General features: G+C 39.7%; 1 protein-coding gene across 4 annotated transcripts in view; it reads left to right on the plus strand.

Annotated features, from left to right (window-relative positions):
- Window positions 1-4015: 4015 nt before the first annotated feature.
- Window positions 4016-13315, plus strand: part of abcc8 (ATP-binding cassette, sub-family C (CFTR/MRP), member 8) — a 200913-nt gene continuing 191613 nt past the window's right edge. For 3 of the 4 annotated variants that reach the window (XM_067993856.1, XM_067993858.1, XM_067993859.1), the window contains exons 1-3: window positions 4016-4335; window positions 4451-4592; window positions 11081-11202. In XM_067993856.1, the coding sequence (XP_067849957.1) occupies window positions 4188-4335; window positions 4451-4592; window positions 11081-11202 (412 nt within the window). In that variant the 5' untranslated portion in view covers window positions 4016-4187. The remainder of the gene's footprint in view (window positions 4336-4450; window positions 4593-11080; window positions 11203-13315) is intronic. The other variant, XM_067993860.1, reaches the window with a different exon arrangement.

Raw genomic sequence — 13315 nt, forward strand, 5'->3', positions numbered from 1 at the left:
GTTTGACTGCTCATCCTAGATCTTGATGATAAACATCGGTGATGAAAACTTGGATAACCTCTCAACAGAATGCGCCAGAAAAATATTTAAAAGGGCACAATTGTTGTGGTAAATTGGGTGGCATGTCATGTTGCCAAATTTGTAAACTGAGATATGCAATGGCACAGTCACAATCAGGCCATGGTATCGCCAATTATTTCTCAAAAAAGAAGTATCAAAAGTTTTTAGAATTTTAAAAACTGCATTAAAACACACTGCAGAATTTCTTTAAAAACAGATGCAGTGCAGTTTGTCCAACAATCCAAATGACAGTTCTGATTGGAAATGCTCCAGGTGCTGCACCTGCCTGAAAACTCCCAAAAAATATAAGAATGTTCCCAAGAAAATATATGGTCATCATATAAAACTAAGGTCAACATTGCACCAAATTTTCACCTTGTTAGTTGAAACAGGAAAGTATAATTCGCTCTTTCACATTTCAACCAGTGCATCCCTTGCAGCTCTTGCTCTGCTCTTTCAGCACTGTGCTAGTATGCCCTCCTGACTTTAATTCTGGCTTCTGCTTATTTATGGGGTTGATTTACAACAACAATAGCAACAACAACTTGCATTCACATAGTGCCCTTAACATAGAAAAACATCCCCAAGATGTTTCAAAGAGGCGTAATCAGACAAAAATTGACACTGAGTCAAAGAAGGAAATATTAAGAGGGGTGACTAAATGCTTTGTCAAAGAGATAGGTTTTAAGGAGGGTATTAAAGGCGGAGAGACAGGTGAAGAGGCAGAGAAGTTTAGGCAGGGAATTCCAGAGCTAAGAGCCTAGACACCTAAAGGCATGACTGTCAATGGTGGGTCAAAGTCAGTGGGGAATGCACAAGAGGCCAGAGTCAGAGGAACACAGAGTTCTTGAAGGGTTGTCGGGCTGGAGGAGGCTACAGAGATAGGGAGGCGTGAGGCCATCAAGGGATTGATACACAATGAGAATTTTAAGTTAGAGGTGTTGGGGGACTGCAAGACAATTTAGGTCGGTGAGCACAGGGGTGATGGGTGAGCAGGACTTGGTGCAGGATAAGATATGGGCAGCAGAGTTTTAGATGAGATGAAGTTACGGAGGGTGGAGGATGCTGGGTCGGCTAAGAGAGCATTGTAATAGTTGAGTCTGAAGGTGACAAAAGCATGGATGAAGTTTTCAGCAACAGACGGGCTGAGGCAGGGGCAGATGATGCTCCGGAGGTGGAAGTCAGCGGTCTTTATGATGGAGAGGATACGGAGTCACAAGTTCAGCTCGAGGTCAAAAAGGATGGCAGGTTGCAAACAGTCGGCTTCAACTTGAGACAGTGGCGAGGGAGGGAGATGGAATCGATGGTAGGGGTACGGAGTTTGTGGCAGGGATTAAAAACGGCAGCTTCAGTCTTCCCAACGTTTAACTGGAGGAAATTACGGCTAATTCAGGACTGGCTATTGGACAAGCCAAGAGAAGTAGATAGAGATAGAGCTGGCTGTTGGCAGCTGACACCATGTCTTCGGAAGATGTCGCTGAGGGGCAGCATTTGGATGAGGAAAAGGATAGCGCAAAGGATAGATCTTTGGTGGATTCCAGAGGTAACAATGTGAGGGTGGGAAGGGAAGATATTCTCATGGGAAATGGGCGCAACGAGTTCTAATTTCACCCCCCTTATGTTCTTCCTTGGCTCTGCTCTGTGCTCAGTGTGTTGAAATGAAGACTTACTGTCCCATCTCCCACATTACCTCAATCTTTCCCAGAGCTTTAATACTATGGAGTTCCTTACCTCCCTCAATGTTCCCTGCCTCCTATAATGTACAAGTTTTAAAAACCCAAATTTGGCATCACCTAATCACAACTTACTGATTGATTGCATTATTTCACCTATTGCTTTCAACCGTGACAGTGTTTTGAGCAATTCACATGGTCCTTCAGTTGCGTTTATCAATAAAAAGAAACGTGGAACAAATTGTAACTGCATATGAAAAAAAAAATTTGATTATTTTTTTTAAAAGTGTTGTAACGTTTAAAGAGGGAATTATTGTCGTTATGGTGAGGAAGAGTAAACAGAATAACCACACCCTAAAAATATAGTGATAATGTCATGCACAAGTAATGCAATGGCATTTTCAAGATTATGAAGGGAATTGGCAAAACTGATTCAGGCAAGTTGTTCATTGTGGTGATGAGTTTGAATATCAGGGACACACATTAGGAAGTTAGAAGTAAAAAAGGGAAGTCAGGTGAACTTTTTTTTAACTCAAAGTGTAATTAATATAAAGATTAGGTTAGCAGGGGAAGCCATTGAAATGGAAAATGCCATAAACGAGTTCAACAGGCAATTAGATGGCTTCTCTTCCCGCCCCACACCGTTACCTCTGGAGACCCCAAGGATCTATCTTCGGCCCTCTTCCTATTTCTCATCTACATGCTGTCCCTTGGCAACATCATCCAAAGACATGACATCAGGGTCTACATGTATGCTGACACACCCAGCTCTACCTCACCACCATCTCTCTTGATCCAACCCCCCCGCCTCTGGTTTGTCAGACTGCTTGTCGAATGAGCCAAAGTTTTCAACTATTAAACATTGGGAAGACCAAGCCATTGTCTTCGGTCTCTGCTACAAAGTCCATTGCCTAACCACTGATTCTATCTCCCTCCCTGACCACTGAGGCTGAACCAGACTGTTCACAACCACGGTGTCCTATTTGACCATGAGCTGAGCTTCAGACGCCATATCCTCTCCATCACCAAGATCGTCTACTTCCACCTCTATAATATCGCCCAAATCTGCCTCAGCCCATCTGCTGCTGAAACCCTCATTCATGCTTTTGCAACCACCAGACTCGACTATTCCAATGCTGTCCTGGCCGCCTTCCTATCTTTCACCCTCCATAAATTTGAGCTTATCCAAAACTCTGCTGCCCACAGCCTAACTTGCACCAAGTCCTACTTACCCATCGCTCCTGTGCTCGCTGACCTACATTGACAACTGATCCACCAACGCCTGGATTTTAAAATTCTCATCCTCATCCCTCCCTATCTCTGTTACCTCTTCCAGTCCTACAACCCTCCAAGAACTGCATTCCTCCAACTCTAGCCACTTGAGCATCCCCATTTCTTTCACCCCAACACTGGAGACCATGCCTTCAGCTTTCTAGGCCCTAAGCTCTAGAATTCCATGGCTAAACCTCTCTGCCTCTCCACCTCTCCTCCTTTAAGATGCTCCTTAAAACCTACCTCTTTCACCAAGGCTTTAGTCACCTGTCCTAATATTTCCTTCTTTGGCTTAGTGTCAATTTTTGTCTCATTACATTCCTGTGAAGCACCTTGGGACGTTTTAGTATGTTAAAGGCACTGTATAAATGCAAGTTGTTGTATTATGAAGAGAGATGGGCCTGAGGAAAATGTAGAGAAGACAAATAGATGGAGCTGATCTCTGAAAAAGCAGTGGTCTTGTTGGACATAAAGGTGATCTCCTGTATCTGAAATTTCTCATGTTCTTATATTGCAATATTTTTTCAGCATCAATTACATCCTTGCTTTGCTTGTTGACAAAAATATTTGCCTACGACTTTTCAGGGATGGCAATACTCCTTTAAGACATGTAACGAAGTTTTCAGAGAAAGGAAGGTGAAGGAGGAAGTTGTTATTGCACCCAAATAGTCACGCATTACTTAGTAAGTGCATAGCAAAGCTTGTGTTTAAAAGGAACTATTAAAAAAAATAATTGCTTAAGTATATGAAAGTCTCCTCATAATTACACGTATAAATGTGATAACTTCCAATTCTAATTATTAAACTGTTTCAGACATCTTATATATTCTAATTAAATGTCTCTGTAGACAGCACAGCTCACTGTTTTATTGATATGCCTGTGGCCAACTCTGAGCGGCTCGTAGATTTGCTTAGGGCTGCAGAAGTGAGCCGCTGCTGCAGACATTGAAGTTGGATCCTGTTCTCGTTTTATCAGCAAGAAGTATTGATGTAATGAGAGAAATGGATCTCGACACTCACTAGCCGAGGACGCTGACAGCTCATTGACAGCACACCCTGCTTGGGATTCTCGTGTTTTGTTTTCCCCCCGGATCGTTTATATGTTTACGTAATGGTTCACTGAAGACGTGCTAAAGCTTGTCCCTTTCCCCTCTTCAATTTGACCAGAGCCCCAGTTCGACCATGTCCTTGTCTTTTTGTGGCAATGACAACGACACGGCTGCCTACAATGTGGACAACGGAGTGCTCAACAACGGCTGCTTCGTGGACGCGTTGAATGTTGTCCCACATGTGCTGCTGCTCTTCATCACCTTTCCCATATTATTCATAGGTAAGCTATGAACTTAAAGATCACAGCCATTTCGGTTAAAATTATATGTTTACATATTCGCAGCCCTTTAATTGTGCAAATCTAAATAAAATCTATGCATTGTTTTGGATTTAAGGTTGGGGAAGTCAGAGTTCCAAAGTCCACATTCATCACAGCACGTGGTTGCATTTTCCTGGGCATAATTTGCGATGGATCCTCACTTTTATACTCCTGTTTGTCCTGGTGTGTGAAATAGCAGAGGGGATCGTTTCAGATGGGTAAGTGGCCTCATGTATTTTCCAGATCGCCTGAGGCTATTTTTACAGATGGAACCGAGCGTGCCTTTGGTCTCATTGCCTGCTCCAGTTGTCTTCTTTCAACTGTTCACTTCATTCACTCAGTGTCAGAGAGAGAGAGAGAAAAACACGATGTATCTTCGCATTAACTCCGAGCAGAAATGCCGTCGGGAAGTCTGTGCCACGATTCGAGTAAAATAACTTGCTGTAAGGACATGTTGGCTTGATTAAAAGTGCGTATTCTCTATCGAGTTTAAAATAGACTCGGGCATAGGAGCTGAAGTTTCCCTTTAAATCATCAATTAAATAGCAAGTAAAATGCCTCCAGGATCTTAGAATATCCTTCAATATCATGCATCAACTTTGGATTACTCAGAAAAGCTTTCAACTGACCGTAAACAAAGTTTCCAAACTGTTCCTCAAGATCTCCTCCTGCGGATTTTTTTTAAAGGAAGACCTGACAAAAAGACTAGACCGATCTTGAAGAACCAACCATGATTTGCAACGAAATTGTAAAAAAAATCGTTCAACTTTGTTTATAATAGTTACTTTTTAAAAAGACCATTGAATAGTGAGAACCAAATGCCTCCAAAATGGGCAGAAACCCGTAACCTTTCACTGGAAGCTCAAAATTTTTTTACCATCAACTTACATTAAAATAAATATGCAGAATTCAAAATACAAGGCAGAGGTGAATTGAATGGATTAAAGTATTGGCGTTTCACAATGGGACCTGTACTTAACTCCAGCACAAACAAATAGGATTTAAAAAATACTCTTTGTGCTGGAGAGTAAGTCTAAAGTGAAATTAATTTGGGGCTAACTGAATCCATGCCCCATTGCATCTGAGTTCACAGAATCAAAAGTTGCATTATTTGGCCCTAATTGGTTACTTGGGCCATGGAAAGGCCACTGTGAGAAATGGAAATCTCATACTGGTGCATCAGGGGTGCTTATCTCTGCTTACAGTTAAAGAACAGTACTCAAGGAGCTTTACCCATTTAACCCATCTTGCAGTTGCCCATGAACTGGTTAATGCAGAGACACAGTACAAAAGGTGGAAAGATGTTTCATTTCACAATATTGCTAGCCCTCAAAACTTCAAGGGAGAAACTGAGAGACTTGCTTAAATATTGGCCTAACTAATGGTTAGATGAAAGGTTTGATGCAGCCAAGAAAATGTAAATTGCCTCTAGGGTCTCTAGAAGATATTAGCAACAAATCTCAATACTTCCAATGTGGTTAGGTTTCCAAAAGTATAATTGCATGGTTTGACAATACTAATAAATTCTGATTTAGGCATGTACAGAGGAAAAAGACTGTGATTCACATTTCATGATTACTCAGGTTTTGAAGTATTTTATCTTGGCCTAGTATGAAGATACCAATATCTGCTTTAGGACAGAGAAAATTGACAGTGCTGAACTTTTTACTGCTGGCACTGCTTCACTTCCTGGTCAGGGAAGTGTATGAATGCACTCAATTCAGGATTACATTGTAATGCTAGCAAAAAGCCAACAATACTGTCAGCTCTTTGCTATCATTGAAAAGTTTAAAAATTAACTTTAGAAAGATTTATTTTTGAGCAGATGTAATTACACATTGTCATATGTAGTCGCACACCTTGCCAGAATTAAATGCTGCATCTGATCAGTGATTTTACTCCCTAGTTATGCAAGGAAGTAAATCACATTACATTGCTGCAAACCTGCATTACAAACAGGTTTTATTGGTCATGCAATATCAACCATAAATGCTTGACTTGTGGAGAGTAACAATTACATAGGAGTGTTTGCAAGATTGTAATGCAGTCAAAGGTTTGATATGATTTCAAACTGCAAGACTGAAACTGGAGAAGTTTTTATGTGCCCCCTGAGGGCTGATTTTGTGTTTTAGTCTACAACTCCCTGTTATTTTATGTGTTATACTGTGATTGTTCGCTTTATACTTCTCATCCAGAAATAGTCTCCAAATATTTACCATGAAAATATTGATAGTTGTTATGTCATGTGACAGAATAAAGAGATACAACAGCAGTGAGAATAAAACACATATATAATGTTACAGAATTATGGTTCTAGTGGTAGTTTTGGCCAAAAGTGAAATGGTACTTGAACCAACTAATCGGTATAAGCAATACTCGATCTATAATGTCATACATTGTTACTTCATGCTCTCTGGCACATTAAACAACTGTCTAATTATCTGCTCAGTCTCTCCTTTTAATATCAGTTGTTAAGGTCAGCTGCTCTTAATATCACTTTTTTTTAAAATTGCATTTGCTCAGTCCCAAACAGGCACCCTGAACAGAACACTGCTCAGCTGTTGAAGTTCTGGTTAGTGCCAAGAAACATTTTGCTCAGAGTGCCAATTTGGGACTAGATGAATGTGACAGAAACAGTAGTAATATTAAAAGAACTGATATTAAGAAGAGAGGCCGAGCAGCTGATTAATTGGAAACATTGGGAATAAGAAGCTTGTAAGCTTGACCAGCAGTAAATTAAGATATTATAGAAATTACAGAGACAGATTTCATCCCAGTAGATGGAAAATAATTCACTCTACAGAGGTATGCAGAAAGGTAGAAAAATCACACGAGGAGGTGTTGTTTAATATGTCCGGGAGAATTTAGAAATCAATGAAGACAAATTGATGTCAGGGAAAAACATAAAATGAATAGTCCAACTTGAGTTAACAGAGAAGCAGAGGTCAGAATTAACAATAAGGACCTGGTGCAGATGCCCTCAGCAGAGTAAGGATGTTTCCAACTTTTTTTCTGATGCAATGAGAAGGATATGTAAAGACAATAATGTTGTAACAATGGGTGACTTCAAGCAACCTAAATATAACTGGGAATGATACAAGTGAGGCAATTAATGAACATGGTGCAAGATTGCTCTTTGATACTATGGGGTAAATTCTACGATTTGGTACCCCCGTCACAGAAATTTACATGGCAGACACATATATCAGGAATTCAGACATGGAGGTCAGTGTGGCAGATTTATGGTCTGCACAATTTTTTGTCCAATAGATAGAAAATCCTATGGCCGCAAATTGGGCATGTTAAACTCTGCAGCTGAATTCCCTTTAGATACTCCCATCACACAAATCTCTGCACCGAGGAAGCTGAATTATAAAATGTACCCCAATGTACTCTGGAGCCCACTCAAGGTAACTCGCACATGGAAAGAAAGGCTTGCTTTTATATAGTGCCTTTCAAGTCCTCAGGCTGTCTCAAAGCACTTCACAACCAATTCATTACTTTTTGAACAGTAGTTACTATTGTTTTTATAAGCAAATGCTTATAGGCAAATGTGACAGCTAATTTGTGCACAGCAAAGTCTCACAAACAGCAATGAGATAAATTACCAGTTCTGATGAAAGGTCTGACCGTGAAAAATTAACAGATTGTTAACTTATCTGTTATCTTTATAGATACTGACTGACTTGCTGAGTGTTTCCAGCACTTTTTTTTTGTTTAATAACCACCTTATTTGTTTTGATGGTATTGGTTGAGAGCTGATGGTTGGCCAGCACACTGGGAGAACAAAGAAATGCTTCATAATATTACATCCACCTCATCAGGCAGATGGGGTCTCACTTTAACGTCTCATCTGAAAGGCTTGTTAGCAAAATTAAAGCCCATGGGATTAAAGGGAAAGGGGCAGCATGGATACAAAATTGGCTAAGGGACAGAAAGCAGAGAGTAGTGGTGAACGGTTGTTTCTCAGACTGGAGGGAAGTATACAGTGGCGTTCCCCAGGGGTCAGTATTAGGACCACTGCTATTTTTGATATATATTAATGGCCTGGGCTTGGGTATAGAGGGTATAATTTCAAAGTTTGTAGATGACACGAAACTCACAAATGTAGTAAACAATGTGGAGGATAGTAACAGACTTCAGGAGAACATAGATAGATTGGTGAAATGGGCAGGCACATGGCAGATGAAATTTGACACAGAGAAGTGTGAAATTATACATTTTAGTAGGAAGAATGAGGAGAGGCAATATAGACGAAATGGTATAATTTTAATTGGAGCGCAGGAGCAGAGAGACCTGGGGTTGTATGTACACTAATCTTTGAAGTTGAGAAGACTGTTAAAAAAGCATATGGGATCTTGGGCTTTATTAATAGAGGCATAGAGTACAAAAGCAAGGAAGTTATGCTAAATCTTTATAAAACACTGGTTAGGTCTCAGCTGGAGTATTGTGTTCAATTCTGAGCACCACACTTTAGGAAATATGTCAAGACTTTAGAGAGGGTTCAGAAGAGATTTACTAGAATGGTGCCAGGGATGAGGGACTTCAGTTATGTGGAGAGACTGGAGAAGCTGGGGTTCTTCTCCTTAGAACAGAGAAGTTTAAAGGGAGATTTGATAGAGGTGTTCAAAATCATGAATGGTATTGATAGAGTAAATAAGGAGATACTCTGGTACCCAGAGGACACATGATTGGCAAAAGTGTCAGAGGTGACATGAGGAAACATTTTTTTATGCAGCGAGTTGTAATGATCTAGAATGCACTGCCTGAAAGAGTAGTGGAAGCAGATTCAATAGTAACTTTCAAATAGGAATTGAATAAACACTTGAAGGGAATAATTTTACAGGGATATGGGGAAAGAGCAGGGGAATGGGACAAATTGGATAGCTCTTTCAAAAAGCCAACACAGGCACGATGGGCCAAATGGCCTCCTCCAGTGCTGAACCTACTATGATCCGATGATATGAACTCTAACACTGCAGCACTCCCTCAGTACTACACTGAGGTGTCAATCTAGATTATTTGCTCAAATCCGAGAGTAGAACTTTAACCTGCAACCTTATGTTAAGAGTGCTACCACTGAACCTAGTTGACACTTAGATCTGAGTTTAGAAATTACAGTTGGCAATATTAGTGGGCAAACATGCTTGTGTGGAATTCCTTTGTCACTATTTTAGCGAGGCATTAGTCCATTTAAATAGGTTAGCAAAATTATTAAATCGATGAAATAGAGAACCAAAGAGTATTGCACAAATGTCATATAATCTACTCATCCACTAATATTACTAACAGTCATATTTAGGTTCTGATTCTTACAAGTGATTTGGATGGCATTCATAAAATGGAATAGAATAGAAGTAATAGAAACTGTGGGGACCAATGATCATAATGTAATACATTTTTGATTATTTGACAATCAGCATCAGCAAGTTACTGAAAGATAGCTCAGTTGAGGAAAAATGAAACACTTATAAAACTATAATGCTGAGTATACAAGATAAGTATAGATCCAAGAAAAATAAGTAAGCTAAACATGCATTCTCCAAAATGGGTGAAAAGATCAAAATTGGAATAAAAAGAAAATGATACAAACAGTGCAGTGAAGTAGACTGGGAAGAGTATCAAAACTTGCTGAAGTAGGTTGAAAGGGATATTTTAGTTGCAAAGAGCCTAGAGATCAACATGGCTGAAGATGTTAGGCACAACACTAACAAGTTCTTTTGGTGTCATAATGGTGAAATAACGAATACGGATAAAGTGAGAACTATAAAAAGATAAAAATGACTGATCTTAAAAAGATAAATTAGTTGATGTATTAAATGGAAATATTCACTGGAGAGGTTGATACTAACTAACTATCCATCTTCTGTCGTACACCCAATATCCTAGAGGATTTTGAAATAAGCATGACCGAGGTACTTGATATGTTAACAAGCAAATCTCCTGAGTTAAATGGTATATATCCTAGAGTGGGGAAGGTGTTCAGAGAAGAAATTTCTGGGTATCAAAAGGTTAGCTGCATAATAATGCTCCATCAATACTGCCTCACAATCTCCACTTCGCAACAGCAACCATATCTACATTTTCCACTGTAGCCATCCTTTGACTTGTGAGAGTGAGACTGCTTTGACTATTTTGTGCCATAGACTCAAGTCCATTAGAAACTCAGTTTAGTTTCATTTAATTAGGGTTCTCGCGCCCATCAGAGAGAAGAGATCATTTTTTTCCTTTGCCTGTTTGTACAGGATTTAGACCACGATCTCTGAAGTAAATAGTATGATAACTAAATTACACTATTGATGCCCTTGATAAAATACTTTTTAAAAAATGATATAAAATACACAAAAGTATTTTCAGGGTTTTAGCTGTAATATGATTGTGATCATTATTTATTTCAATGCAGAACTCCTTTTCCAAATGCACAATAAAACTTATGTTGCTGGAAATTTCCTCAGGGGGTCTCCCAATTGGCCACTGTAACTGCACCAATACCCTGTCTATCTGGGGTTTCTGCTGCTTTTCTGTTGAAGTTACAACAGCCAATTGGGAGAACCCCCAAGGAAATTTCCGGCAATATGTATGTGTACATCAATGTAATAAGTCTTAAGATCCTTTAAAATAGTTACATATTCTGGTTCTTTTATAAGTATTGTATTGAAATTTTTGCCAAGTTCACTTTTTAGTTTTTTTTGTCTCTACGATCTAGGTTTACTGACTCACGTCACTTGCATCTCTATATGCCGGCCGGCATGGGCTTCATGGCTGCGATAACATCAATCGTTTATTACCACAACATCGAGACATCAAACTTTCCCAAGCTATTGCTAGGTAGGTTTCTCTTTATTAGGAAAGACACTGTGTGAGGTTGAAACCTGGCTGTGGGATAGCAAAGCAGTCAGGAAGTCTGTGGCATGGTTTCTCGCATAACTACTGGGTCAGAAAACCACCCTCACATAATTGAAATATCCTTTCAGAGGTCACAGTAACACAAATATCGTACTCAACTGCAATCTGATGAAGCTGCTATCTTCAAAATATTAATTGGGCACTTGTCGGTGTTCTTGGGCAAGACATTGCTGATCTATTCTGTGGAGCAGTGTTCTGAACAAGATGACTGCCCTATCAGCTCCCAACCTGATTTATTTTAATGTTTGCATATAGATTGAGTTTATTTGCATATTACAAGTATGTTGTTTGTCCATTTTTTGAGCTCTTTATGCCAAAATAAATTCAATCCTCTTAAGCCCATCATCCGACATCCCAGCATGGAAACATACAGCACAGAAGGAGGCCATTCAGCCCATCATGTCTATGCCAGCTCTTTGCCAGAGCAATCCAAAACTAATCACACTGCCCTGTTCTCTCCCCATAGTCCTGTATCTTCCTTTGTTTCAAATCTTTATCCACTTTTTCCTTTAACAATGCCATGGTCTTAGCCTTATCTATTCCCTGTGGCAAAGCATTCCATGCACCAACAACTCTGCATAAATAAATTTCTTCAAAGCTTTCTCCTCTGTCTTTTAGTGACAATTTTAGATTGATGACTTTTCATCACTGACTTCCCAACCAGGTGCAAGACCATTTCTTTAGTAACCCTTTCAAAACTTTCATAATTTAAAAATAGCTAGTAAATCCCCTCTTATCCCACTCCCAGTATCTTAAATCTCTCCTCATAACTATAGATTAACATCACTTCATTATCAGAATGGTAGCTGTAAACAGTGAGGTATGAGTTGAATGTGTGGCATTGTGTGACTAGATGGGTAGTAATTTCACCTTTTTCCTTCAGAATGCAGGAGTCTAGCTAGACATTATATAATATAATGGATACCACTATAATTCTTCTCTGTTGGTGTTACGATAGAAACGACACATTTTATCAGATAAATGAGGCAGGTTTGTGAAAGTGGAGCAGAGATAGCACTCCCTTGGGGATTATTAAAGTAACTAGATGCTCAGCTGCAAACTAGATGTAATTGTCATTTGAATGTGTGGTTTAAATGTATAATCCTAAGGATAATTGCCTGAAAACTACAATTTTTAGGCAAACATTTGGATTTTAGCCACCGTATTGAGGTGCTGCATAATAAGATGAACTCCTTATACAAGAGGAAAATTAAGGTAGGGCAAATGATCTCTACTGTAGGTGCCGTATACTATTGCATAGCCAAGCTATATCATGCTCTCACCTGATAGTCACACGTACACTTTCCAGCAGGAGTTATGATCAGGAGTGGTAACCCTGGCTGATTTTTTTTTTTAAATTGCTAGTCCAATGACACTGAGGCCAATTGTAGTCCCTCATTTGTCGTTCTAGCTGAGATCACAGGATACTTACAAATGCGGAAGGTCATTCAGCCCCTCTTAATTCATCCCGCCTCCCCCGCCACCCCCCCACCCCCCACCATTGCTGCGTCTACTTGTTTCGTAAATGATTCTGGTGCTTTTACCTCAAATCCATTCCAACTGTTGATCACTCTTTGTCTGAAGAAGAACCTCTTGGTCTTGGTTCTAAAGTTCCTTTCACTAGTTTAAAAATGTGCCCTCTTGCCCTACTCCCAAGGTTTCATTTAAAGTAGTATTCCAGATGACCCTTTCCAAAATCATTTGCTATCTTCTACACCTCTGAGATCAGCTCTCAGATGTCTCCTTTCCAGGCCAAAAAGCTCCAGTTCTTTCTCATTGCTCACAACGGACGCTCTTTTCTGCACTAAGTCAGGACTTGACTGTCTCCCCCATTTTTCTCTGACCAGAACGGACACAGTACTCAAGGTGTAGTCTAACCAGAGCACTATACAGTTTGATTACAACTTCTCTGACTTGTAGTCTATTGTTTTGGTTACATAGTTCAACGTTCAATTTTTTTTATTCGTTCATGGGATGTGGGCGTCGTTGGTGAGGCTGGCATTTATGGCCCATCCCTAATTGCAGTTGAGAAGGT

The sequence above is a fragment of the Heptranchias perlo genome, chromosome 12 (genome assembly GCF_035084215.1).
Source record: "Heptranchias perlo isolate sHepPer1 chromosome 12, sHepPer1.hap1, whole genome shotgun sequence".
Lineage (NCBI taxonomy): Eukaryota > Metazoa > Chordata > Chondrichthyes > Hexanchiformes > Hexanchidae > Heptranchias > Heptranchias perlo.